Source organism: Phasianus colchicus, chromosome 17, assembly GCF_987193195.1.
Source record: "Phasianus colchicus chromosome 17, bPhaCol1.hap1.1, whole genome shotgun sequence".
NCBI classification, from domain to species: Eukaryota; Metazoa; Chordata; class Aves; order Galliformes; family Phasianidae; genus Phasianus; species Phasianus colchicus.
The window spans coordinates 3,894,957-3,922,900 of NC_143452.1; the positions used below are offsets into that span (position 1 = coordinate 3,894,957).

Consider the following 27,944-nt stretch of genomic DNA (forward strand, 5'->3'; position numbering starts at 1 on the left):
CGACGGCGGCCGGTAGGGGGCGCTGTGCCGTACAACCACCAACCCCCCCCCCCCCCCCCCCGCGGTGACACAGAGGCGGGAGAGCAGAGCGGCGTATCGCGCTTTAATTGAAACCGTGCTACAAGAGAAACGTTCCCGTACGAGCTTCCCACAGTGCGAACAGCGCTCGCCCCCTTTTTCCTCCTCCCAGCAGCGGTAAGAAAAGGACTCGAGGAAAGAAAAGGGAAAGCGGCGCTCAAGCAGTACACCGGCATTTAAATTAAGGCAGAACAAATATCGCGCGCACGTCGCGACAGGCATCGTCAGAGCAACGCGGGCACCGGAAGGCTTCTGCTGAGGAGCAGCGCAGCAGCCGTGCCAGCAGTAACCGACCGGCAGCGCGGGGCGGCTGTTCCCGCCCTCCTTGCACCAGGGCAGCTCCGCTTCTTCAGAGGCGTCCATCGACCTCCTCAGTTCTGCTCTGAAGTGCCGAAATCCAACGAGCGCTTACAGGGGGAGCAGGGGAACGCGTGCAGCTACGAGCTTTTTTATTGGCCCTAGGCAGAAGGCTCGCCCAACTACCCTGCTTTAATCCAGCCTTGCTCCTGTGATCAGATTGTCCTTTTCCCGGCCGTTCAGATGAGCGCATCCTACTTCAAAGGAAGAAGCCATTGATTTTCCCACCGCTGTGCTGTAAAGAGTTTCCCTTTGTTACAGGGAAGCCAAAGCAGTCAGGCATGCCGGGCAGCATTAGCTCCACCCCATAGAAATGACCTGTTACAGAGACGTGGCTGTGATGTGAGTGATGGTACGTATATCCTAGTCCTAAATACAACCACGGTGAATACAATCCTACCAAGTAGTACAGTGATAATTATTACCAGTGTCTCACTTTCCTTGCTAGAGGAACACACATTTAGAGGCAAATCCACCAAGCAGCACAAATTAAGAGCTCTGTTCCATCCCAACCAGTTAGTGCATTAGTCCCAGTTTCCTTAAACCATGAGCAAATGACATTACCATTCCTTTCAAAAACTGAAACAAGAAAAGCCACAGCAATAACAGCAAACATAAAATTCCATTCAGTTAAAATCTGGCTTCTCAAAGCCTTTATAAAATCTAGAAGTCCTCTTCAGTTGGTGCATAAGAAAATCCTAAAAACGCATCTGAGGCACTGGAGCTGCTGGCTGCTAAATCAGGTGTGTGGGTGATGGAGGCAGAGATGGCTTCCTGGGTGAACTCTGGGTCGAAGTGCCGCAGATCAGCTGGGCCAGCCTAAAGGAGCAGAGGGTGCACCATTTGGGGCAAGCTTGTGGTCTATCCCTTATCACCACATTTGCAGTGCATAACCTGCACTTCAGCATCCCTTGCTATCAGCAAGGGACGCCTGGGGAAGAGCCTTTGACCTTACAGCCCCAATTCCTTGTGGACCACTGTAAGGTAGATATCAAATTAAATACCCACTTACCACATTAGGGTTGAACGGAGGGGTAATCCTCTTGTGGTACAAGTCATCCCAGTTTATTGGGCTGAAGAATACGTGGTTCTTTATCTCAAGCTGCACGGAAAGGGGGAGGAGATGTCAGTTGTCTGCTAACCCTTCTCTTTCAGTATCTGCCAACTGGTTTCATAGCTGTAAGTCATTGAAACAAGACTCGGAGCTGCCACATGGACCCTATGTGGACATGTAGGAAGTCTAATGCATGAAGGTCATAGTCCTGCCAATCCCTTGAAGGGATGACACCATTACAGGTGTTCTAGCTTGCCACCACCCTTCAGGAATGAGCCAACCCCATATACCTCTTTTAGGGAACTGGAAAGATCTACCTACATGGAAAGCCCAAGGCAGTGCTGTTACCATTAAAAAAAATAAATAAATAAAGCTCATCATAGGAAGCCTTCTTATCCATCCTCCCTCCTAATCATAAGGGAGGCCACCTACAAAGTCTGATTTGGCACCCAGCCTCCTCTTCTGGTCCTTGTGGAGAAGTCCATGGAGGATATCACAGGCTGCCACAGTCTTGCTTCCTTGGATCTGGAGTTGCTTGTGGAGAATGTTGTCATACATCTGAGACACATCCCGGCTATAAAAGGGAGGCTAATATGAAAGAGAAGAGAAGCAGCCTGTCAAAGTATAAGCTACAGTAAGGAACCACACATCACTGGCCAAGGTGTGTCCCACAGGGAGAAGTTAAGGGCAACCTGAATCTCTGTGACAGTAAGGGCATGATTGAATCCTGCATTCAGTTACCTGCCTCAGTTGCCCATACTGAGTGCCATAGGTACATGAGGTTGATATCACTTCACACATTTGAAAAAATAAGTTCTCCACTAAATAAAATAAAATAGCTTCCAAACTTACCAGTCCAAAAAGCATCTCATAGAGGACAGCTCCCAGGCACCACCAGTCTACTGTCCTGTCATAGGGCTGCTTCTTTAGCACCTCAGGAGCTAAATACTGGAAGAATCAGAAGTAGATACTGGAGTCCAGTCATAAAGGAAGGGCTTCACCTTTGTAAGTATACAAACCTGGTTGCAGTTCAAATTCAGCAAATTCATTCGGAAGAACTCAGCAGCATCTTCAAATAGGCTTACAAAGATTCTCCATTTGCTAGAGACACCCACCAACACCCAACTCCCCACAAAAAAAAAAAAAAAGAAATTGTTTTCCTGGGCTACAGTGTGCTTTCTTCCTACAAACAGTTTGTACAGGGATTGGCCACCCACCAACAAAACCAGCAAACTTGTCCCACACTGTCATTTTGAGGTGGTTGCAGTTTCTGCACCCAGTAGATCCATCTATCCAAAGCAATGAAACTACTCAGAGCCCAAGTGCAACAGATAAGTATTCACGTGGCCTGCAGGACAAGCAGCACATCAAGGCTGGTCTCGCATATGATCATTTCCATGTTATCAGGCTCCGTGTAACAAGGAGGCTCTCAGCCTCAGCTCATAGCAGAGCTCCAACACGGGTCATACCTCAGGAGTGCCACAAAATGTAGAGGTAGTCTCCTCTTCCTCCATTCCTTCCTTGCAGAGTCCAAAGTCTGTCAACACCACATGTCCCTGACAAAAAGAATTTCAGCCTGGCCCACTTGTTCATGAAAAACAGTAGGATTTCCAAGCATTGGCCTTCACATTTAATCTAATCTATGTTTTAGTGTCCCACTGGTCACTTATTTTCCTTTCCCTCACCTTTTGGGTGTCCTATCATGCAGGTCTATGGAGATAATAAGTAAGTATAGACATTCTCTAAAGTTTCACTACAGCTGCACCACTGTGATGACATCCAACACTGCTGTGCCTCAGCACTGCTTTGTCCCAAAGCCAGGTGGAATAGTGTCACCACCAGAGTAGCAGTGACTTACTCTTAGCACTCAAAGTCCCTCCCCACAAGCCAGGTCCCAGCTCTTGGGACCAAGCAGAACATTTTGTATGCAGTTCTACAGAACATGTGCTTGCTCCCTCTTGCAAGATCTGGACAGAAACTTAGTGGTATATAGATGCAAAATCCATGCAATGGAATAAGCCACAGCTTGTAAAACTATAGCCCTCTGGTTATGATGCCAATGCTTTTAAAAATCAGAAGGCAGCATGAGAGGTGCATGTACCTGGCAATCCAGGAGGATGTTCTCAGGTTTTAAATCCCTGCAAGGCAAAAAAATTTTTTAGTAGATCAGGCTTTTCTAAATATCTGGCCTAAACAGCAACGACATCAGGTGAAAGGAGGAACTAACAAGACCTCATAAGCCAACTCACCAAGACCTTTCCAAAGTGCAAACTCCCATTGCTCTTGGGTATTAATATATACACATTAACATAGAAATGCTCTCATACAGGGTCAGATATTAATTTGCATTTCACTACGTATGATTTATCATAGAAACTCTTATTTCTTTAGTAAGGTTTATCCTAAATCTTTCTATGCAACTACTGTCTTCTCCCCACTATTGGGCTGGGAGTGTTTATTGCCCAGCAGGTCCCTCACAGTGCTGAATGCCACTACACTTCACACGGACCTAAAAACCTCTTTTCTTTTCCCAGTCCTGCACCCAGCTGGCTGGTGGATCCATTGCCCCTGCTCTCCCCAGCATGGATGTGTACCTTACCTATAGATGATGTTTAAGGAATGCAGGTAACCAATTGCACTAGCAACTTCTGCAGCATAGAATCTTGCACGGGGTTCACGGAAACAACGCTCTCTTTGCAAGTGGAAGAACAGCTAAGAGAGAGAAGAGGATTTATGGCCACTCTAAAAGCAGAAAGGTATCTTCTGGCCCACAAGCCAGCTACTCAAGGGAAAGCTGATTTGTAGCAAGGGGCACACAAACTGCACCAACTAAAGCCCAACCCAAGTAGCCTTATTTCACTATCTAAGCACCTTCCCAGGAATTGTTGCATTTTTCTTCATATCAATATCACACCTAAAAAGTCATTGCCCAAAACCTGACCATCTGCTGGTCTACTTAAGCTTCCTTGCTAGCTCTAACCCATGAGCCAGTTATAGGTGTACATACAGTAGTCTATAGTATGGTCATAAAACAGTATTAACCTAAAAATCCCATGCGTCAGAACCCTGTATAAACAAGACATCTATTTTCATAGCATCTCCCAGTCTGTTTCAGGTACCACTGAAAGGGACAGCTGTAGAGAGAGCAGCTGTTACACTTCAGAAAAAGCAGCCTGATGTATTGTAGTAGCATCACATCAGCACTAGTCTGGGACTTAGAGCTGGCACGAGTGAGTTTTCCATGAAGTTCACCAACACTGGAATTTCTCATGCTCTCCATAGGATTTTAAAACGTCCCTAACTTTTTTCTCAGTTTACTTGTCTTGATAACTAGTGGGCACAGGCCATACTCAGTAATATTTTCACTTATAAGTGATATGCTTGCCAGTCCCTCCTTGCTGTTCTTTCCAAAGTAATGTTATGCTTCAGCATCATTATCTCTTGACAAGAAAGTTTTAGGCAATAAAATAGTATGCCTGGGAGAACCAAACAGAAGGCTTAAATAAAGTTTGTACTCACCTCTCCCCCATTTACATAATCAAGCACAAAGTAAAGCTTCTCCGAGGTCTGGAAGGAGTAATGGAGGCCCACAAGGAAGGGGTGCTTGACATTTTTCAGAAGCACGTTGCGTTCTGCCATGATGTGGTTTTGCTATCAAAAAGCAATAAAGGAGAGCGCTCTCCAGAACAGTCTGCTCTACAGACTCACTATTGTTCTGAAACCATATGAAATCTGGGAACACTATGGATCATATCCAGCCCCCAAAGTGAAAGTACTCCCCCACAACTTTGCTTCATCTCACAGATAAATCCATGCTTACTGTGTGCATTGCTGATGTGAACACTCACTTCAGCCACCAGATGGTTCAATTGCATTGCCAGGATTTCTTAGGTACCAATCACTATGTGTATGCATGGCCGAGGAGAGCAGACATACCTCTTTTTTCTTTAGGATGGTTTTCTTATGCAAGACTTTCACAGCATAAAAAGTCCCATCACACTTGCGTTTGGCCAGGAGAACCTGCAACAGAGCCACGTCACAGCTTTGAGTCCCTCCCTCCTTCCTCACTAGCTGGGCTTTTGGAAGTGATTACACAGCTTCAGAGGGTCAGTGACAAAGTTTTAAAGACCAAGCTCCAGCCTACTGTCTTCCCCTACCTGGGACTTGCAAATTGACAGAAAAAGGCACTCAGCATCTCCAAGTATCTTACACACTCAACAGGAAGTGCTTTGAGAACATTTAGATGCAGTCCTGTTTCAAGTTCATCGTTGCCATCTTACGAAGCACAGCTTTTCCTAGGCACCTTCTGCTAACTGAAGCCATCTGAGGCTCTATTACAATCATTCTTTTCAGTCAAGTGCTACTCATCAACACCTTGAGCATGAAACACCCCACTTCTTCCCAAAGCAGCTGCAGGGGAGCTCAAAGTAAGAATGGATGGTGGAAACCACTCACGAGTCCCATCCTGTCTCAGTCCTTCCCCAAACATGGCCAAGACCCTCAGGAGAGGTACAAGAAAAGGATAAATTCCTTCAGTTAGGGCATCTCTAAAAAGATGCAGCCCACCAGTAAAAGCCTGCTTACTTTTCCAAAGCTCCCTTTGCCAATAACCTTCAGGAAGTCAAAGTCTGTTGGCTTGGCACTGTTGGGCAAGAATGAAAGAAGTTAATGTTTCTAGAAGAAAAACATGCAACAACAACATCTTAATCAAAGCAATCATCTTTCTTGGGAGCAGAAGCATTTGTGAAAGTGACTGAAGGACACAAGACAGGTGACCCTCCCTGCCAGCCAGCAGTCAGCAAGCAGGGGATTCACGCTACATGTCAGTGCACTGAGCAAAGGGCAAGGAGCCTCTCAGAAAGCCACCTTCTGAGGCAGCTTACCCTCTTTTGTAGAGTGAAAAATCAGTTTGGAAGCCAGTAGTAATGAGGAAAATTTCACCCTATTATCCCTCAGAAGAGGGAGATGTGATTAGAGGCTGCAGGGAACACAGACAGAGGATGATCATGGAACAGGAATGAACTGTAGCTGAGTATCTTGAAAGCTGATGCACAGTGTTAAAAGCTAAGTGATGTACTTATTCAGTTTTTTGCAGATACCACCCTTGCAGGACACAGGGAGTGCCTGCTTCCCCCTGCCAGGTCTCTTCTAAGAAAGCTCCACACCCTACCTGGCTTCTGCAGGGAGCTTACTTTGGGTTAGCAGAAGGTCCAAGGTTGATGTTGTCAGTTGGTGTTGTAGGCTAGAGAAGAGGACAGCAGTATTAGTTACGAGAACATGCTGCAGCCTGTGTTTTCCTGTCCTTTACGTAGCATCCCTTACCTTTAATAGGCATATCAGTGAGATATGCAATAGATTGGTAAACTAAGTGATGGAGAAAGGGAAGATCTATGCACTGTGGCAATATCATGCTCAAGCTGAAGGCTCTGCTTGGCTGCAGTCTGTGCTCAAGTCCTCATCCCATACATGCAGAGAAAGGATTGAGAGGTGGCTTAGCTCCTGACTCGATGCATCCAAGATTGTCAAGGCACTTCATGGCTCAGTCGCTCAGCACAGCAGGGGTAAGGTGCTCCCCATCACCTATTCTGGGCAGGGAACTCCCATGCACTGCACAGGAGCACTCCTGCAGCAGGCATCAGCACTGTCCCATGCCCTTCCCCATTAAGGCTTCAAACTGTCTGGAGTCTTGGAGGTGACCTTACACACAACAGCACTGCAGGTGCAGCCTCTTTCTTCCCAGTGAAAAACGCACTACATACACATCAGACAAATACATTGCCCTCATCTCATTCTCACAGATTCTGGGGACATTATACTTTACTCAAAATGACTACAAGAGGGCTTCTTCCTCTTTTTTCCACCCAGCATCACCCCCAGGGACAGGGCAGAAATGGATCTCCCAGCAGGCTAACCCAGGCAATCCTCCTCGCCTTTCTCCTATGGTAACTTTCCCCTCTCCATCCCCATGGTAGGGATTGCCAGCTCCAAGCTGGAATCTCACCTGGGCACTGCTGTCTGGGGTCTGGGAACGATCCATTAAAATAGCAACTCGTTCAGCACTGGGAAAGAGAGCAAGGAAGCAGTGAAAACCAAATCCAAGAGAAGCAGCTTCATACCATTAACCTACCAGGTATGATCATGCTGTCTCTATCACAGAACATCAGCTGAGGTCCCCAGCTAACTCCTCAGTATGCCCCCAGGGCATAGAGTTGTAACTGTGGTGGGAAGCAGGACAGTAGGGGCACAAACATACCAATAGGAGATGAGGGGAGAGAAGCTTCACATGTGCACAAGGAGTTTGAATGAGTACAGACTTCCTAAACACCATGGCTGGTCTTTAATTTGGGATGGCAGTAACTGGTCAGGGCATCAATACACGGAGTCCAGCAGAGCCCCAGACACCCACCCAGTGCACAGTGATGCCACAGCCCCCAGCCCTGCAGTGCAGCCAGGTGGAGGTGCCCTGGGTGGTTTAGACCTGTCCTGCTTGAGCATCGCTGGGTCCTGCCACAACAGCACTTCCCATTAACTTAAAGGGCTCTGCTAAATGCCTCGCAAAAGTCAGGATTAAACAGATGGCAACAGGAAGGTGGACAAAACCAAAATCTGTTCCTTCTCCCTTGCTCCAGAAGGAGTTATTCCCCTCCTCTCCCCCTTCCCCTAAGGCTCTGAATCCCAGACAGAGCAGCTCTGAACATTCCTCCCTCCCCACTCCCCCACCCTCTCTCTGCCTTATGCCATGCACAAAGGGGCCCTGAAGCCCCTACCAGCCCCCCAAAAATCTCACCTGACAGCAGTGCCCCTCTCCGCCCCACACACAGACCCATGGTCACCCCACACCCAGCGGGCAGCGCAGGGCTGGAGCTGCAGGCACTGGCGGCCATCCCTGGGACAGCCCACATCTGGCCAGTGCCAGCCAGTGCCATCCACCACCAGCATCACCAGGCTGAGCTTTTAAAGGGCTCCCGGACTCAGTGGGTTCCATACTCACTATGAGCAGAGCCTGGAGCCGGATGCCTTGATGGTTTGTTCTATCCTCTCACGGCCGTGCTTGATGAATTCTGCGGGGAAAGTTGGAGCACAGAGCTGATCAGCAGGCAGTGCAATCACAGGCACAGAGGCATGTTTGTTCTTCACTGACCTTGCTCCTCTCCCCACAGCCACCCTCCTCCCCTCCCACCCACATACCAAAATAACCAGGAAATTATAGGAACCAGGACAGCTCCCTCCCAACCCACCTGGAGCCCTCAAGAGCTCCCAGGATGGGGACAGAAGCCCCAAAGCAGGTGCTCCCCTCCTCCAGGGCAGAGCAGGACCAGGGCTCCCACAGCACCACCGAGCCCCTGCCAGCTATTCTGACCTGCAGGAGGGATGAGCAACGCTCACAAGGTTGCTGCTGTGCTGAGACACATCACACACTTGGCACACGTGCAGCCACTTTCATTCAGGGCTCTGCAAGTAATGATGGGCCTGAATGAGACCTTTCAGGGCCCGCAGGAGGTGAGCCAGAGTCTTGACCAAGGGAATGCAGCCAGCATCAGGATTCCCACCCAGGAGCAGCTGCCAGTACCCGTCATCATCACCATCACCTCTGCCCTGGAGGAAGAGCAGAGCCCTGAGCCCACTGCACATAGGATGACATCAGGAGCTCAACCTGAACAAGGGAGTTTTCTGTTTGTTCAGCAGCAGATAACAGCAAAATTCTAAGGCTCATTCTCACCCTCTGGAAAGATTAAAAACATCCACACGTGTGCTTCTTCCCCTCCCTTAAAAACAAGTGCTTTTGCAGACACAAGCAAGCTGCCATACCAGAATAGTTCTACTATGGCCAAAGCAGTGGCTGCCAGAAAACACCTCCCCAAACAAGAGGTTGGTAGGAGGACACGTTTTGGGAGGAAACAAGCCCAAGCTAAACTGTAGAGCCCATTCACATTACAACAGGCAGGAAATGCAAGCACCCAAAGCAAACCCCAAACACCTCACCATGCAGCGCAGCAGCCCTGCAGCACCTGCCAGAAGGGGCAGCACCCGGACAGTTTGGGCCTGCTCCCTCCCACCGGGCACAGTCCTCATTTCCCTGTTTGCCTCCCCAACCCACTGAGGTTTGCTGAAGGTCACCTGAGTCAGTTCCTGTCTGCCTCACATGCTGCCAAGCAGACTGGGCAGATATTGCGGGCACAGAGCAGGGAGCTCAGCCCTGACCCAAGGCAGGGGTCAGCACGGGTGACTAGGGAGCACGTGAGCAAAGCACAGAAACACATCCATATAGCAGTACCTGCAGGCAAGATGGGACATTGGGCAGGAGGGGCTGGGAGCTGCAGTGAGGCTGAGCAGTGCTGCTGAACAAAGGCAGGCAGTTCCACAGGGACATGCATGTATTAACACCCCCTCTCCCCACCCCGCATCCCCCATGCCCCACGGTGCTCTGCTGCCAGTGGAGATGTTCAACAAGTCCCTGCTGACCACAGGCACCATCAGGTGCACTCTCTCTGAGAGAAGAACCTCTCTGCACTGAAGCACCATGCACAGCACTAGGCAATGTCCATCCCCATCCTATCCCACTTCTCTTCAGACCCAGAGCCACTTCCACCATCAGCCTGCACTCACCTGCAAAGCCTGGCCAGCTCCTGATTGCTCAGTGGATTAGAGCCCAATAGGCTTTTCCTTACTGCTAGCAAACCCCCCTCTCCCCCGAAAGCACAGAGATTTCCCACTGCACACATACACAGAACAACAGAATCAGAACTAGGTCAGGGAAGCACACAGGAGCTCCGGGTTATCCATGCCTGGCTGCATCACTCCCTGCACACACGGGGCAGTAGGGATGCTCCAGGCGCAGGGCCATGGAACAGCACCAAGTCCTAAAGAGTTCTGTGGCACAGTGACTTACTGCACACCAGGAGCACAAACCATGCACCCCATAGCCCTCCCCAGCAAGCATCACACCCAGCACGGATCTGCTACTTACAGGAGCACTCACTGCAGCGCAGTCTCTCCCCAGAAGCATCCCTCAGTAACACGTTTCCTCCTAGCACACAGCAGCAGCTCCCTCTTTCTACAGCAGCTCTGCCAGCGGTGACCCACATTCCCATGCCAGCCCAGCATTATTTGCTACAAACACATTACCGATGCAACGCGTACCTTGCGGAGAGGCAACCTCATGGACGCGTCATGTGCAGCTGCCTCCCACCCTCCTCCTGATGTCAGCACTCTCAGCACTGCTTCATACCTAACCCAGATTGCAAACCTACTCCCATGCTGGGAACGCAAGGCAGGATGGCCATCGGGGCTTTGGAAGGAGCACAAGACTTAGAGGGAGCCACCAGGGCAGCCCACGGCTCCCATCCTGCACACAGCATGGGGGGATGTCCCAGTTTCAGCACAGAGCAGGAATACAGGTGGTGAGAAGGACTTCTGCAGGCACAATGTTCTGCTGGCAAGGAAACGTTCAGCTTCCCTCTGCTACAGATCTGAGAGATAGCTGCAGGCCACCACTGAGCTCTGCTTCCATGCTCATTAGAAGCCAGAGGAAGGTGAGAAGACAGAAGAGGAAGAAGACTTTAAGGGCTTCTCCACTTGTGGAAGTGCTCTGAGCTGTCCTCCAGAGCTCCTCACCCAGTTGTCTCCTGGGGATCCCGTCTCTGATGCCTACACAGCACTGCAGAGCGGGAGGTACAAGCTGAGCAGTCCCAGCTCCAGCTGGAGCCTACAGACAGCAGCCCTCAGGGTTCTAGAGAGAAAGCTGTGTGCAAACCTGGAAAAACAGCAGGTGGCTGAAGCCTGCAGCACTTTGCAAAGATTAAGACAAAAAAAAACTTAAAACCTGCAAAAATAGAGAGCAGAACATCAGCCACGCACCTGGGAGCACGTTGCCCAGCACAGGCTGTGCTGGGAGGCACAGGAAGCAGCGTGCAGTAGGTGAGCACGCAGTGCCTGCAGTCCCCTCACTCCCCATCCTTGCCCCAGCCCAGCCTGCCCCCAGCAGCTCAGTAGCTCCAGGGGGCTCTTCCCCACACCTCAGCAGGGAGCAGCAGGGCTGCCTGCAGCATAACATAGAGCTCATGGGCACCCTTCTTGCTCTGAGTGCTGCTGGTACGCTGCAGCCTTATAGAGAGAGCAGGAAAGCTGATCAGCTGCTAGTACGACCTGCCAGATATAGTCAGGGGCTGGGAGCCCAGCTGAGGGTGATGGGCTGTGGGCTGCTGGGTCCTGTCAGGTGCTTTAGAGCAACATTTTTCTTGTTTTAGTCAGCTGGGCATTTAGTCATGTGGTTGGAGGAAGGTTAGAAGTGCTTGAGCCTAGGAGAAGTTCCTTACAGAGTGCTCCTCCTGCCTGTGGTGTGGGGTTAAATGCAAACATGGATGTGTGGAGGAGAACCAGAGATAAAGCTCTGAGCAAAAGCAGCTATTGCAGAAGGGCTGGTGTCTTCTCTCTCTCATCATTAAAAATAAAAGAGTCTCCTTCGGCTTCTGTTGTCATTTCCTATAACATCTCCTGACTATGCCTGCAGCAGGAGCGTAGCCCACCCAGCAGCAGCTCTGCCTGGTGGTGTGCACTGCCATGGGGCTGTGGGTGCTGCAGTGCCAGCAATGGGTGCTGCAGTGCCAGTGGTGGAGGGAACCCCGTGCTCTGTGTCAGGACTGTGCTCGCTGCTTCAGTGCACCTGATGGGAGTGTGATGGGAGCAGTGCTTGGGCTGTACCCTCCCAGCCCACATGCCTGCTCCCACGTTGCCTCTGCTCTCCCACTCCAGAGCCCATTACCCTTTGTCTTCCCCAGGGCGCTGGAGGAAGGCTCCATCCAGGTTTGGGCATCAGGGCAGCCGGCCCTGGGTGTCCTTAGGCAGTCCCTGTGTGAAGGCAAAGAGCACACGGTGAAAGGAGGGATGATTGTGGGTGGCTGTGCTGGAGGGCAGGTGTGTCATATGGGCACACGTCCCTGTAGGGCCACACACCTTGTTCACCAGGACAGGCACACAGACAGAACCCTTCATCCCCCACACACTGTGTCCCCGTGTGTCCCCCACTCAGGGAGATGGTGCTGGTGGGAACTGGCACTGAAACTCAGCTCTTAAATCATTAACCCATGATGAAATTAAACATTGGCCAACAGAGCCCCACGGCAGTGCAGCAGCAGGACATTGCCATGTGGCTGCTAGCCCCACTGTGACAGTGTGCCCGGCTCCTCAGCCCTGCCAATGTCACCTCCCAGCCCTGGGGACACCCTGACAGCTGTGGGACACAGACAGGGACATCAGCCCCATGGATGGGACATTACCCCAATCTGGCTGTCCCCATGTCCCCTGGGGGGATGGCAGTCACAGAGGTCCCCTTGGTGCAGGTTAGCCTTGTTTCCTAAACAGAAGAAATGAATTCCAGGTGCTGCTAGCATCACTGAGGAGCAGGGGGGTCACTACCCTGCTGCCATGCAGCTCAGAGCAGGGCACATCCAGGAAGGACTCCCTGTCCCATCGCATTTGCACACTCTGTTTTGAATTGTTTCATGTACCTATTGTGTAGGGGATGTGTGTGGTTAAGATAGGGCATGCTATCTTCATCTCCCTATCAGGCAATATCCATACACATAATCATAAATGTGTCACTTGCAGAGGAAGCGCGTGGTGCCAAGCAGCTGGGATTACAGGGAAGGGCTCTGATAAGGGGAAAACAAACACTTCTGCAGAAAGCACTGTGTCAGTCTCCTTCAGCCAGCAGTGAAAGGTGACCCACAGCACTCGAGGTGTCAGCAGGGGCTGTTTGGGGCTGGGTTATCAGTGCTGCAGGAGGGATGAGGTGGGACAGAGTCAAGTGGGACAGGGACAGGAGAATCTTTAAAAGATCTGAGCCCATTTCTTCATCTAAGAGGATTCAACAAAGGCTGAACAGACTGTACATGGACAGTGTGGTTCTCTAAAATCTTAGAGCAGTACAGGACTGGCCCTGAGGACAAGGGCAGAGCAGCAGTTCTGCACCGGATTGAGCAGGGCTCAGCAGCACGGAGACGGCTCTGTGAGCTGCCCCCAGAGCAGCCTTGCTGTGCTGCCCTCATTAAGGGCACTCACGTCCCATGAGCAGCCCCCCCACAATGCCCAGGAGAGGCTGTCCCCTTGCAGAGTTGTGGACACAGCCACCTTGAGCTCCATGAGATCAAAACTTCATTTTTGGTGCACATTTAATGCAAGAAACCTTTTCACGTCCTGCAATATTTCCAAGGGTGAGGATGCTATTTCTCTCCTCCCTGGAGCTGCTGTGATTCCTGGGGAATGAACCTGATTTCAGGTTGGATATTAGTAAACATTTCTTCTCCAAAAGAGCAGTGATGCAGTGGCACAGCTGCCCACGGAGGTGGTGGAGTCACCATCCGTGGAGATGTTCAAGAACCGTGGGGATGTGGCACTGAGGGACGTGGTCAGTGGGCATGGTGGGGTGGGCTGGGGTTGGACTTGATGATCTCAGTCTGTTGCAACCTTAATCATAAAATCACAGAATCATGAACTAGTTGGGTAGAAAGGGGCCTTCAAGCCCATTGCATTCCAACTTTGCCCCCATCAGAACAGGCTGCTCAGGATCCCACCCAGCCTTGCCTTGGGCACCTCCAGGGAGGGGCACCCACTCTTCTCTGGGCAGCAGTGCCAAGGCCTCACCATTCCTGAGTAAAGAATTTCTTCCTAACATCTGATGTGAATTTCCCTTTTCAGTTTGAGTATCTCTTTGATTCTATGATTCAGGATACCTGAGCTCCACTGCTCCCAGCTGTCTCCCCTGCACCCCAGTCCTGTGCCCACCGACTCACCTGGCATGAGGGATGAGCTCTGCACCAAAACCTCTGTGATTGTCCCAAGCTGGCTCAGCCCTCAGAAGAAGAAGGGAAAGTTGTGGAGAAAGAAATGCCTTTACCTGCAGCAGCATGGGGCAGCAGTCCTGCAGCAGCAGCACAGGCAGTGCTCCCGTCCCACCTGCCCTGAGCTTTTGTTTTGGTGATTCAGTCTGAAGGTCGAAAGAGAAGTCAAAAGGAGTGGCCTGTGGTAGGAGTAAATGATTAGCAAGGGATGGAAAGAGCTGGGTGGGAGAGGAAAATCTCCCAGTGGGGCAACCAGAGGACAGCTTGGCTCCAGGAAAGAGCAGAGGGTGAGAGCAGGAGTCACTGCTGTCACCAGGGCACACAGCTCCTGACCCAGACTGCAGGGCAGTCTGCAGGGTCTGAGGCACAAGTGCTGTGCTCAGCTGTGGGCCCCTGACTACAGGAAAGACACTGAGATCTGGAACCTGTTCAGAAAAGGGCAATGAAGCTGAGGAAGGTCTGGAGCAAAATGGGGTCTTATGGGGAGTGGAGGCTGAGGAATCTGGGATGGTTCAGTTTGGAGAAGAGGAGGCTCAGGGGAGACCTTATTGATGTCTGCAACTCCCTGAAAGGAGTTTGTGGTGAGGTGGGGGTCAATCTCTTCTCCCAGGTAATAGCGATAGGATGAGAGGGAATGGCCTCAAATTGCACAAGGTGAGGTTCAGGTTGGAAATTAGGAAACATTAATCCTTCAAAAGAATGGTGATGCAGTGGAAGAGGCTGCCCAGGCAGGTGGGGAAGTCACCATCCCTGGAGACATTCAAAGAACCATGGAGATGTGGCACTGAGGGACACGGTCAGTGGGCATGGTGGGGTGGGTTGGACTTCTGATCTTAATGTCTTTTCCAACCTCAATGGTTCTCTGATTCTGTGAAGGCTCATGAGGCTGAGACACCACAGCCGAGGTTCCCAGATCCCTGTCCGTGGGGAAGTGTGAAGCCATGAGGTCCTTCGTGCAGCACCAGTACCCAGAGTTCAGCGGGCAGAGCCCTCACATCACTGCAGCTGCCACTGATGTTCCTGCATGGCCACGAGGACAAGGATTTGGTATTGCCATTATGTATTAGGGAACCAACCCAAATAGGGGTGCCCTATGCATGGGGCTGCAAAGACACAGAGCAGTAGGAAAACCTGTCCCCTCCTGGTGCAGATAAGGCCTTTGTGCCATTCATTTTTGGAATGAGAAGGTCTGGAGAATGTTGCAGCACGTGACCAGAAGCTACATATCTGCAGTCAGAAGCCACCTGGAATGGAGATCATCCTTTTCCATCCTTTTCTTCCATTTCTGCTACTATTCTGGGCTTCGTTTTGCTCAGCCCGTTGCATCTCTTGCTGAAAGGCTGCACATCCCCAGCAGAGCCGAATCCACGTGCAGTCACTGCTGCTAGCACAGCACTGAGATGTGTGCTGGGCAGGTGGGGGCTGCCGGCACCACGGTACCACCACAGCCATGCTGGGAGGACAGAGCCTGGGCTCACTCTGTGAGCTGCTCATGCATTACCCGATGGAAGCACAGAGGGAAGCGCTTGAGCAGAACTGACAGCAAGACAAAGCCCAGGGGGGCTCCCAGAATAATACAGCACTTCCCGCAGCTTACGTCAGCTTGTGCCCCTAACAGCAGCCCTTTGGCCCCTAACAAATACAAAACAAAGGGCTGCGTCAGCCCATGAGCATCCCACATCCCACAAGGACAGAGCACAGTGCGATCCCAACAGGGAATGCAGTGAGAGAAGGGCCCTGGAGCTGCAGGGAGCAAAGCAGATGTGAAGCACAGCTGTGTGTGGCGGTGTGCTGTTATGCTGCAGACCCCAGCCCTCCTGCCATGGCTATCCCAGTGCTGGGCACAACCCATGGGAAGGGTATTGGGAGCTCAGCTCAAGCCAGGGCTCCTCCAAGTCCCGTATTTCATTTTGTTTCCCTCTTCTCTACCTTTGGTTGTAAGGGATTTGGGGACTGGCCCCCTCCCCTTCCCCTTCCCCACAAACCTGGTGCCCCAACCCTCCCCCTGCCCCTGCCCAGCCCAACGAAGCAGGCCAGCTCCTCAGATATGTTTTCTCTTTATTGTTTGATATATTTATGTACCACATTATATGTTAAAGATAGACTTTTGTTTTCTGATATACATTTTTCATCTTATTTACCACAATTACACCACACATACATTGGAAACAGCTCCACAGATCTGGTAGATTGCACAGAATGAGTTTTGTCTTGGTTTTGTTTCTGTATCCTGAACGATGTCAAATCCAACAATATATATTTTTTTCTTTTCATTATTCAGAAATAATTCTTAAAATGAAACAAACAAACAACAACAAAAAAAAAATCACTGAGAAGTGGACTCCAGGTCTGTGAGTTCAACCAGAGGCAAAATGTAATCAATGGGAAGCGCCATTCCTCGTGTCAATCCGGATGGAAGAATTAAGCAGTCTGACATCGATGTGACTACAGTGTAAACATTGCAGATGACTGCAGCACCGGCCAAAGGCCGGAGCGTGGGTTGCTGGGCTATTCCTATTCCTACAATCTAGGTCTCATCTACGTCTGTCTCGTGGTGTATGTAAAGGAATGTTGCTGCTCCCAGCACCTGCAGCCCGTCTGCTTCCATCTGTAAACACAATCCCATCGGGTCGGCACCTCCTGCAGCACTGCACTGCAGATCTGCGGGCAGTGCTGGGAGCTGTCATCCTTTCCCGATGGTTCATTCGTGGGGCTGAGCTTCAGGCAACTGGTGAGGAGGTTGGGGTGGGGCACCATGGATTTTCCTTCCAAATATTTGAAAGAACAAAAAAATAAATATATATCTATATTTTAAATCTTAGCTTATTTAAAAAGATGGCAGGGCACGCGTTTTCATCTCTTCTGATTTCATTTAATTTGCAGGTTCTATAACGTAGAATTTGTTGGATGCATGTAACGAAAGTAATGACTCCTCCTTGAAGGGACGCAGAATCTCAGGGCTATGCGGATGTTCGACGCTATTCTCGTACTGCCACCAGCTCTGGCCCCTCCTTAGTCTTCAGCATTGGTTCTAAATGCCTCTATGAGGCCTTCTAAAGAGTGGATGAACCCGGAGACACTGCAGATCCCTCCTATAACGAAAATGGCGACGTCAAAGAAGACGTGGTGCCACAAGAGCTTCCTCCACAAGAGCTTGAGGTGGAAAAGACTGGGGAGCAGGAAGCAGAGACCCGCACCTGTGAGGCTCCCAGTGAGACCCATCAAGAGGGCAAAGTGTGGGACATAGATAGCCATGAGCAGGGTGAACACCACCAGGGCACACCTGAGGGTGAGCCCCCAGGACTTGAGCCGCCCATCACCCCCGTAGCAGTTGGGGAAGAATGCCCTGTTTCCATCCTGGAAAAGGGATCGCTCCAGGACCTCCACAGCTGCAAAAAACGGCAAGGGGTAGGAGAGCAAGGCTTTGGCCACCAAGAAAATGTTGACTACTGCCCTAATGGTGGATGGCAAGTTGTCTGTGATGACCTCCTTGGTCTCGTCAGCCCAGGTCAAATAGGCGACCAAGGCAAAGAGTCCCTTAAGGATGCAAGCTGCTATGTGTGTCCAGTTCATCATGCAATGGAACTCCTTGGGGTTCTGCATGTTCCCCTCCAGGGAAGGCAGAAAGATCTGAGAGGTGTAGCTGAAGACAATGATGCCAATGGAGATGGGAAACTTCTTCACATCGATGTAGAACTTGACCTTGTCCCACGCCCAGTCACGTGCCCGGGAGAGGCAGTAGGCTATCACCAAGATGTTGATGACAAAGTGGGCCAGTGTGCAGAGCAAGCTGAACTTGGAGACTGCCTTCAGGTTCTTCAAGAACGCGCAAGGCAGGAGAACGGCTGTGGCAATAATGGACCACGACTTCTGGGATACGGGCAGGTTAGGGAAGCTGTTGTACATCAGGTTCCCACTGACAACCACGTAGAGGATGCAGGTCATGACCAGTTCAATGATCTGAGCCACATTCACAATTCTGCCTCCCAGCGTGGGGAAGCGGGGCGCGCAGCACGCGTTTGCTATGTCCACATAGGAGTCTCTCACCCTGACTATCTCCCCATCCTCATTCTCTTCGTAAAGACAGGCAATAAGGATTTTCCCAGTGTAGCAGCAAACCACCGCGGCGAAAATTATTAAAAAGAGTCCTAGGTATCCACCATGAAGGATAGCATAGGGCAGGCCCAGCACAAACATCCCCTGGAAAGAGACAAAATGGAAACCGTGTTGCTCTCCTGATGGAGGGGCCAGGCAGTGAGCAGGCGCACACCCACTGCCTCAACCACATGCAGTGACACCAATGGCACAGCCCACAGCCCCACAGTCACACCGTGTGGTCACGATGACACGCACACCCTTCTCTCTCCATCATGCCACCCACGCCATCACACCCATGCACACCCGCAGCATCGCACCCCGGAGCACCCACAGCAAGCAAGCACAGCTCTGCCACCCAGCTTTTATCCAAATCTCCACCCTGTGTGTTCCCAGCACCCTCCGTGCACCAAGAACCCATCACCCTGCAGTGCCATCCATCCTAACATGGGGGGGACCAGCACAGACCCCCCCACAGCACATCCCACCTCCCGCATGCTGCCGTTGGGGCAGGCAGGGCAAAGCAATACGGATGTTTTGTTTCCAATTTGGGGAAAGGGAGGAGATTATTGTTTCCTTTTTTTTTTTTTCCCCCTCTTTCTCCCATTTTTCTTTTTTTTTCCCATTTTCCCCTGCTTTCTCTCTCTCTCTCTTTTTTTTTTCCCCTTTCTTTTTTCCTTTCTTTTTCTGCCGAAGGGTATTGCACCCCAACACTGCTGAAGGGGACAAGGGCTGAGCCCAGAGATGGGAGCGGGGCTGGGGTCGGGGCTCGGATCGGGGCTCGCATCCCGGCGCAAGTGGCAACGGGTGCCCGGCCGTACCTGGATGGCGTTGGTGACGTTCCAGCCCGCCTCCCACGCCGTGATCTTGGGCTTGCCCTGCCCGGACAGCTCGGAACAGACCCCCGCGTCCTTGGAGGCGGAGGGCGGCAGCGGCCCGGTGCCGTCCCGCTGGTAGTGGATGTCCCCCTCCAGAGGCTGCTCGCCGCCCTCCTCACCGCCTTCGGACTTGAGGATGTCCATCTGCAGCCCCTGCCGGTGTTCCATGTCCAGGTCGTCGCAGTGAGCGAAGCCCACCGCCTCCTCGTCGGTGGCCGCCTGGAAGCCCATCCTGGCGAACATGCCGCTCATCTTCGCCTGGGACTTGTTGGACACCGAGGTGGCCACGTTGGACAGCTTGCTGCGGAGGAGCGTGGCCATGGCGGCTGTCGGGCTCGGAGGGCCGTGGAGACGCAGAGACCCGACGGGGCGGGCGGGCGGCGAGGCGGAGGCCGGGACCTCGGCGCCAGGAGAAGAGCGACGGCGGCGGCGGCTGCGGGAGGCTCTGCCGAGCCGCTACCTCCGCTCCCGAGCGCAAGGCGAGCGGCTGCGCTGCGGGCTGCCCTGGGGCATGCCACCGCTGCGGGAAGCCGCGGGCCCTCCCGCCCCGCTCCGCGCCGCTCCGCTCCTTTCCGCCGGTTCCTCCCGGACGGCGGCTGTCGCCGGGCTGCGGTGGTCACAGGTCTGCGGCTGTCACCAACCGACGGCTGTCAGCGGGCGGCCGGCGCAAACCCCTGGCAGAGAGAGCCGCGTCTCCATCGCAGTGCGCCCACCTCGCGGAGAGAAGAGAGGGGAGAGGATTGCTGCATTTCTGGGGGAGGTACCAGCGGCCCCGGCCAAGCCCAGCCTCCCCCCCCCGGCACGGTGACACCCACGCCCGCCGGGTCCCGCCAGCAGCGCCGCAGCGCGGCTCCCCCCGGCCCCGCAGCCCCCCGCAACCCCTGACCCGCAGCCTCGCAGCCCCGCTTCCAGCCCCTTCCCCCCCGCGAACCGAGCATCAGAAGAAAAACGGCTCCACTGAAGGAGCGGACAGGCGGCTCTCGACAGATTCTCAACGAATTTCGCCTCCTCGCAGCCCCTCCCTTGTCGTTTTTCTACCCAAAACCCCTCGCACCCCCCTCGGAGTCCGGGGGCAGCGGGAGAAGCACCGCCTCGGGAACGCAGCGGCAGCACCGACGGCTGTTGGTCCCGCTCTGCTCCGCTCCGCGCCCGGGCTTCGCTCTGCCCCGCGCCGCTCCGTGAGCGGCACCGAGGCTTTTCTCGGGCTCCGCTCCGTCTGACGGAGTCACTTCCCATTTTTCCTCGTAAAAATCCATTTTTCCGTTCTGATCCCCTGAACGCCCATACTTATATTGAACTGAAAAGCCCTCCGCTAATTTTCTTTGTTTAATTGTCCCCGAGGTGCGCAGCCCGCATAACGGCCACGGGAGATCCGTGCGGGGAGGCGCGGGGGGAGCGACAGCATTTGGGGTTCGGGACCGGTGGGAAACAGCAGCGCTGCGGCACTGCGTGGGGATCGCCGAGGTTCTGTGGTTCAGGAGAAAAATAATAATAATAATAACAATAATAGACGTTCCCGAAGTGGAGGTGGGGGGAGCGCCTGTTTGGTTCGCTGCTTTTCGGAGGTTACAACGAGCATTTTTATTTTACTACAGACAACGGAAAACACAACGCTGAATGATTTCCTGATGCCGTTCTTTGGGATGGGGGTGGAGGGGAAAAAGGGGAGGGCTGCGGTTGGGGTGCGGCACGGAGCGGAGCTTCCAGAAAACGCCTCAAATACCGCCGTCCCCCCAACCCCCCCTTATTTTATTTTATTTTATTTATTTATTTTCCTTCTGACGGAAGCAGGAGGGGACTTAGGTGCAAAGCGGATGAAATGCGTCAAAAAGAGCCGTCGCCGCAGCGAGGCTGCGCCCCACGGGGGTCTTTCGGTCGCCGTTACCCTCCGGGCCCGACCCCAATGGGAATCGCACTGCGCCGGGGCGGGGATTAACACAAATCAGTGCACAAATAGGTCGAGAAACAAAGAAAAAAAAAAAAAAGAAAAAAAAAAAACAACAACAAAAGAAAACCCGAACCATCAAATGCGCGGATGAACACCTCGGGGTTCATGCAACGATTTTTAAAAAATTTTCGTTATTATTATTACGATTTCTTATTTAACCTGCGATAAGTTCATTGCAACAGACGCGAAGGAGATCGATGTTCGGGGGCCGCAGAGGGCGTCAGGGAGGAAACAACGAAAATCCGCCCAAATCGCGGCGTGCTGCGGGGGCATTGAGGCATTTTCCCCCTCCTCCCCATCTCTCGCCCCGCAGAGCCCCGGCCCTGCACCGCTGAGGCCCCGCACGGTGCGGAGCTGCGTGGTGCGTCGGGCTCGGGAAGCCTATTTAGAAACATCATTTAAATAATGATGATCATCATTATTAAAAACACCGAAAAACTCCACCGGAGCCTGAAAATGACCCCGGTCCGGTGCGGGACAAACGTGTCCCCAGGCAGCGCCAGCCCGGGGGAAGATGCTTCTGGGCGGGAGCACGGGGCTTCGTGCCGCTGTTTGGATACAGCGGTACCCCCACAAACACCCTCACAGCCCCGGCATACACCTGCCGAGATAAATGGGGGGGTGAGGGGTGCCGGCGGGCTCAACGCTGCGGGCACAGGAGGGATGCGGGCTCTTCCTCGACTCCCAAATTCCCCCCCGCTTCTGGGGCATCGCTGAGCCCCCCCTGTCCCGTGGGACCGCCGTGGGGACCGCAGCCAGGGCAGCCCCGATCGCTGCTCCGCGTCCGAAGGTGGGAGAAGGAGATTTTGTTCGGCGGCTCCTGGAAATAAAAATCACCCCGAACTTCTGTCGGCGGCTGAAAATGGGGAAAGAACACAGCGAAAGGAAGGGAAATAAAAAGAGAAAAAGGAAGGAAAAGGAGGAGAGAGGCAGAGGAAGAGAAGAAAAAGAGAGGTACGGAGAGATGGAGAGGAGGATCGGGGCATTTACCTCTGCTGCTCGCAACGCGCTGCTCCGCCGGGAGCGGGACTGGGAGGAATGGGGTACGTGGGGTGGGGAGATGCGGGGATGGGGAAATGGAAGGATGCGGGGATGGGGGCTGCGGGGATGGAGGATGCAGGGATGGGGGGTGCGGGGCTGCAGACGCGTCTCTCCTGTGCCCCCCCTAATTCCTATTTAACCCAAGCAAGATCGCGTAGCCAACCCTTACCCAAAGGTTAGCGGGTCTCGGGGGAGCGTTTGAGCCGCAAATCTTCTCAGATGGAGCTAAAAGGAGAGAGCACAGCACCGAGCTGCAGCCCCTGCTCTGCGGCTGCAGGGCGCTCCCTCTGCCTGGCGCTGGGGGCTTCGGGCGTTGCTCCCCCCGCAGAAGGGAGGGGTGGGGGGTCCCGGCACCGCTCGAGGAGCAGCCCCGGGGGAGCAGCCCGCCCGGATCCCCCGGCTGCAGGAGGTGCAGATGGAGGAAAGATGCTGCCTTATCTGCACAGAGCAGGCTCAGGGGTTGGGGCTGGGATTTCTGATTAACAAAGTGAAGGGAACAGAGCTCCTCATGCTTAAAAACCGTTTGAGGAAGGCAGAAAGGCTGAGCTTTAAGCAGGCTGTGCTTTTGCAGACCTCGGTGCCAGCCCCTCTCCGAGCTGCGGAGCACCACGGCAGCGCAATCACCCGGGCTGCTCCCCGGGCCAGGCCCCCGCACCTCAAAGCATTTCATTCCTATGGCTTTTCAGTGCGCTTCCTCAAACACAGCATTGCAAACCACGTCTGAAACAGCCATAAGAAAGAAAGGGATCGAAAGCAATCCCTGCATGCTCAGCCTCACCCCGCTCCGCTGCGCTCACAGCCCACGCAGGTCCTGAGCTGGGTGCAGTGCCCCAATCCCCGCATCCCTTCCTCTGTGGAGTGGCTCAAAACTCCATACAAACCCCCAAGAGCTGCTGCTGGGCGTCTCAGCACAGCAAGGAGAAGGGAGAAGGCCAGGGGAAGGAACTTAACCCTACCAAAGCCTTCCTCGGCCGCATCCTCTCCCAGATCCACCCGTGTGCACTTGGCAAAGCAATGGCCGCAGCCCGACGCGCTCCCCTCGCCCGCAGCCATCGCCCCCAGCTCCGCTCACTCCCCGCCCCGTCCGCCCGCAGCACTGACAGCATAATGAAGAGCGGCACGGTGCGACTATAAAAAGGCAATTAGACAAACTGCTGGATGGGGACCAGCTCTCGTGACCTACTTAATAGCTCGGGGACTTTCGGGAGGATAAGGAAGGAAACGCAGTGGTGGCTGTGGGGTGGTGGGGAGGGAGAGAGGATGCTGCAGCACAGAGACCTGAGCCTCCAGAGCAGCCCCGTGGCACCGAGAGAACAGCTCTGCCCCACGTTGCTCCCTCCTGAACTCCATCAGCACTCAGGGCACAACACAGAAGCCCGTGGGTAGGAGCTGCACTTGCTTCCAGTGATTTTCACTTCATATTTGGGGTCCTGATGGTGAGGCTGCATCCGTTCACAGGATGGGTTTCAAGTCACAGACATCTGTAGGCAGAATTACTGTGCTCTGCAGTAAGGTGAGCACAAGGGAATAAAATCCCAAAATAGCATCTCTGGGAGGTTGCCCACGATGGATGTGTCCTCCTCATTTAATCGTGGTTTTTTTTGGTTGTTTTTTTGTTTTTTGTTTTTATTTGTTTTTATTTTAACTGAACACAAAATGGCTGACTAAATTGGAGAGATGTCAAACAAAGAAATGAGGGGCTGGGATATGGGCATCACCAGTGAGCATGGCTTGGGACTGTGCCCAGGGGAAAACTCACCTGAACAATCCATAAAAACAAAGTAAAGGGTTCTTTAGCCTTTACTTAGCAAGACTCCAAGCTCACTATTTATGAAATAGCTTTCTGATCTGTACTGTGGGAGGTGGCTGTGCAGGGATTTCTGTGATTTGCACTTCCCAGCCCAGCCCCGATCAGCAGTCACATCTATAGACCAAACACTGGCTATCATTTGACCACAACACCTCCTTAACAATGCTTCCAATTAATTGGAATTAAATTTAGCCCAGGGTTTGCCTTTATTGCTGTCATAAAAATGAAATGAAAGTCCTTGGTTACCTGCAATGTCGAATTCCCACTTTACAAACTGTATTGTTCCCACGAGCTTAACTGCATTTCCATTGACAAAACAGATAAACTTCATCACTGTCAAATTCAATACGTGTGTGTATGAGCTGAGGGGTTGCGTAGGAAACGATTAGGAACCAGGAAAAGCATCCCTCATACATGCCAAGATTTTCATTTCAATTTTCATGTACAAAGCATTTCTCTCCTACAGCTGCAGAGTCAGAGCTGTTTTCCAGAAGAAATGATCACAATCCCTGCTCCCAGATCAGCTGTTTTCCTCCAGCATGAAGTTAAGCTCTCTTGGGGATTTTATTTCCTGGTTGTTTTACACAAATCAGGGCTCAGTCACGTGCTCAGTGTATGCTTTATTTTCTTTATTTTTTAATTCATGCTATTTTAGAGCTGCGCAGCTGAGCAGAGCATGGCTCTAGCAGCCTTTTGCCTTTGGGGCTCAACGTCAGCAGGGTCCAACCCCCATCTGCTCATTTTCCCTCTCCATTTCATGCCCACTGCTGCAATAGGCACAGCAAGCACACAGCACAGTGCCCTCAGCTCCTGCAGCACCTCCGGCACAGCCCGACCCGCGCGCTGGGAGCACACAGCCCAGCCCCCTGCTCTCATATTGCTGGTGATTCAGCCAAGGGCACCACAGGACAGCAGTGGGCACAAGCTTCTGTGCTTTCCCTTAGCAGGACCTCGCTTGGGGTTCTGGGATGGCACAGGGTGCACCAAAGCCATGCAGGGAGAGGTGTTGGTGGTGAATTGCGGCTCTGAGCACAGCTCTGCACCCCCTGCTGTTTCCAGATCTGCAGTCTCTGTGTGCTGATGCCATGAGTTCTGTTCTTCTAGAGGCCAAAAATACAGCCATGTAAAGGATGCAGCCAACATTGTAAGGCGCCGTGCAAAGGCACTGTGGTGTCAAAGGAAAAGCAAGGAGCAAAACATGGTGCAACACTGGTGAGTGCAGAAGTGAGGCTAGCAGGCTTCCAGCAGCCAAAACAGGGCTCAGCACACACAGAACCAGCCTGCCTGCATCTGACTGGGGATAAATACAGGGAATGTAGTTATGTGTCCAACTCAGGCAGTAGAGAACCACCTATTTCCTTCACGGCACGGAGAAATGAGCAGTTTGGAGTCTTCACCCATTGCTGCATGCCCACACAGCAGAGCAGCACGCCGTACTGCAGGCGCTCCCTGCTGACTCAGGGTGCACTCACTGGGGCTCACTGCTTAGAGCCCACATGGAACCTTTCTGTAGAGCCTCTAAAACACTCCATCCAAGTTCTTCTATCAGCGCTTCAGATCAGGATTGCTGGGCCAGCATGGTCAGCTGTGTCCTCACCCAGGTGTGGGGAGGACCCACCTCTCCTCTGCCCAGAGCTGCAGTTCAACACCCTGTTGTGTGCAGACACTCAGGTCTACATCACCAGGACAAAAAGGGCTGAACCCCAAGGCTGATTCCTTTCTAAATGCCCTTCTCTTCCAGCCTGAAAACCATAATCATCATCATCATCTTGTGGGATATATTTTCATTCTCTTCTCTCTCACATAGACTCTATTCTACCATTACAAACTACCAACCCAGCAAAGATCCCAGCGAAACAGTGACCACACAGCACCCTGCAGTGCTCCCCATGCACTAAAGCAGCATTTCTGCTCTTCCCGCAGCTTCACTGGCAAGCAGGAGGCAGCCACTCACTCCACACTCCAGAACCACTCTTTTAGCCATATTTATGACTTTTCAGTCATTTGTAACTTGGTTTAGACCTCTGCAAGTGCATCCTGGAATATTCATTTCTCAGGGGGACACTAAGCAGGCACAAAACCCTTAAACTTTGAAGAGAAGACAGCAGTTCATAACCTCAAAGTGTTACTATTAAAAAGACAGTTCTCATAGTAAACCTTCAGGCACCATAGCAGTATCTTCTTTTAATAGAAAAGTGCTTCTTAAGCAATTTAGCTAATTTGATTTATTAAAAAAAAAAAAAGAAAAAAAAAAGAAATTTGGAGAGCATAAAATCTCAGAAAAAAAGCCAGCAGGGAAGGTAAATGTGTGATTAGCTCCCCTGCACACATGTAAATCAAGGATGGGATCAATTAGCAGTGAGACTGAAAGTTACTGCCACTTCTGGAGCACCTGAGAACAGAGCACTGTGAGCCTGGGGAAGGTGAGGATGTGCCAAGTGAGCACAGGGCCAACACTCAGGAACTTTGTTCCTGTGCTGAAATGCTCCATCTTAGGATTAATGTATTCATTAAATGTGCATTGGGGCTGGCTCTGGATAGAAGCTGTGTCAGGCTGGGTATGAGGGAAAGATTCTGCCCCAGAGGGTGGTGGGCATGGCACAGAACAGGGAGTACTGAGACACAGCTCACAGCCATAGGGTTTGGGTGGTCACATGTGGAGCAGGGAGTTGGACTCCATGGTCCTTGCGAGTCTCTCCTGTCTTGTGGTTCTGTGATTCTAAGACCCTCAGGACTTGTTCCCCTCCCACAGCCACTTTCCCATCCCAGGTGTCACTCACGACATCCCTGCTCCCAACCTGAGGGGCACTGCTAAGGCAGACAGGTGGAGGACAACATGAATTGACTCTCTAACAGGCAACCACAGAGACGTCTGAAGCTGCTGGATCTGACAAACTGACCTTCCTTCATTTCTCCAGATTGACTCAGACTGGGACTCTGTTCAAGGACTCCTACTCACTGTAAGTCCCTATGTCCCAGACAAGCCATAGGAGATGCACCTGCTCTTGCTCTGAGTAAAACCTAGTGTTGGTTCAGATCGTCACCCATGGTTCCTCAGTTCTGTTTGTACTCATCAGTAAATCTTTTTTAGGAAAATCATAAAACATTTTTTCCATTAACTCTGCCCATCAAAAACAACCCAGAAGAAAAATAAAATGGTTGCTGTGAAACCATCTCTGAAAGCAAGCGAGCGGAGGTTGTCAGAGGTGATGGCAACCCAAAAAAGAGCAACGCTTTGGGAAGAAACTTCTGGAAGGCCCAGCTGTGAGCAGGGCCAGTGCTCCAACCAAGTCATGTTTGCTTCTGGAGCTCAGGTGTTGCCCTCAGAGGCGTCCATGGAGCTGTCACTGGTGCCAAAAGAGGGGAAATGAGCCAATAATTGGCTAATCAGTGGCCTCTTACTTTTTAAATGAACCTGTAGGATTTCCCCCATGCCCTCCCTCTCCTGTCCTCGAGCTCATCTTTCACTCTGTCATGCAATTCCCCGCCGGCCAGCCGCAGCCTGCCGCGCTCTCTTCCCATTACACACATGGCTGAGCCGGGGACGAAAGGGCCCCCGGATTCCAGTGAGAAGGTAATTAATTGACTTTCCACTCTCGTTGCTATGCGGCAAAGGTGGAAGCTGCAGCAGCCACAGTTCATTTCTAATCCTGGAAGATTAGTCATGAATGGCATCATTATGGAGACAGTCAGCTGCCTGCAATGGGGATGCCGACTTGATATTGGGGTGCTTGGGGGACAAGGAAGGGATGCAGTGAGGAACCAGGAGCTGTGGTGACACGTGTCCTTCTAACCCATCAGTCATGTATCAGGGATACCATCACTTCCCAAGGCGGTGGGTAAA

General features: G+C 52.3%; 2 protein-coding genes across 5 annotated transcripts; both read right to left on the reverse strand.

Moving 5' to 3' along the window:
• Positions 1-927: 927 nt before the first annotated feature.
• Positions 928-14,464, reverse strand: SGK2 (serum/glucocorticoid regulated kinase 2). Of its 3 annotated transcripts, none has more exons than XM_090152356.1 (15): positions 14,385-14,464; positions 12,252-12,337; positions 8,481-8,550; positions 7,491-7,548; positions 6,682-6,731; positions 6,074-6,131; positions 5,426-5,509; positions 5,009-5,140; positions 4,089-4,201; positions 3,591-3,627; positions 2,959-3,045; positions 2,342-2,437; positions 1,922-2,077; positions 1,448-1,537; positions 928-1,254 (listed from the first exon to the last, which is right to left on the reverse strand). In XM_090152356.1, exons 2-15 carry the CDS (start codon positions 12,286-12,288, stop codon positions 1,099-1,101), a joined length of 1,224 nt encoding a protein of 407 aa, XP_090008482.1. In that variant the 5' UTR covers positions 12,289-12,337; positions 14,385-14,464; the 3' UTR covers positions 928-1,098. The 3 variants fall into 3 exon arrangements, with proteins under 3 accessions (XP_090008482.1, XP_090008481.1, XP_031458993.2); XM_090152355.1 differs by having other exon boundaries at positions 14,281-14,426; XM_031603133.2 differs by lacking the exons at positions 12,252-12,337; positions 14,385-14,464 and adding an exon at positions 11,348-11,623.
• Positions 14,465-16,401: 1,937 nt separating this feature from the next.
• On the reverse strand, positions 16,402-22,569 carry SLC32A1 (solute carrier family 32 member 1). Of its 2 annotated transcripts, none has more exons than XM_090152349.1 (3): positions 22,460-22,569; positions 19,245-20,014; positions 16,402-18,528 (listed from the first exon to the last, which is right to left on the reverse strand). In XM_090152349.1, the coding sequence occupies exons 2-3, from the start codon at positions 19,620-19,622 to the stop codon at positions 17,341-17,343; spliced, it is 1,566 nt and encodes a 521-aa protein (XP_090008475.1). In that variant the 5' UTR covers positions 19,623-20,014; positions 22,460-22,569; the 3' UTR covers positions 16,402-17,340. The 2 variants fall into 2 exon arrangements, with proteins under 2 accessions (XP_090008475.1, XP_031459019.1); XM_031603159.2 differs by lacking the exon at positions 22,460-22,569 and adding an exon at positions 22,240-22,397.
• Between the last annotated feature and the right edge of the window lie 5,375 nt (positions 22,570-27,944).

Excerpts from the sequence above, each read along its gene's own strand:
- SGK2 (XM_031603133.2), bottom strand. The coding sequence starts at position 11,552 with ATGAGCTCTATGTTATGCTGCAGGCAGCCCTGCTGCTCCCTGCTGAGG. Across the intron at positions 8,551-11,347 it reads GCTGGGCAACGTGCTCCCAG|AATTCATCAAGCACGGCCGT; the intron begins GTGCGTGGCTGA and ends CTTTCCCCGCAG. Across the intron at positions 5,141-5,425 it reads CCATCCTAAAGAAAAAAGAG|CAAAACCACATCATGGCAGA; the intron begins GTATGTCTGCTC and ends GCTTTTTGATAG.
- SLC32A1 (XM_090152349.1), bottom strand. The coding sequence starts at position 19,622 with ATGGCCACGCTCCTCCGCAGCAAGCTGTCCAACGTGGCCACCTCGGTG. Across the intron at positions 18,529-19,244 it reads ACGTCACCAACGCCATCCAG|GGGATGTTTGTGCTGGGCCT; the intron begins GTACGGCCGGGC and ends GTCTCTTTCCAG.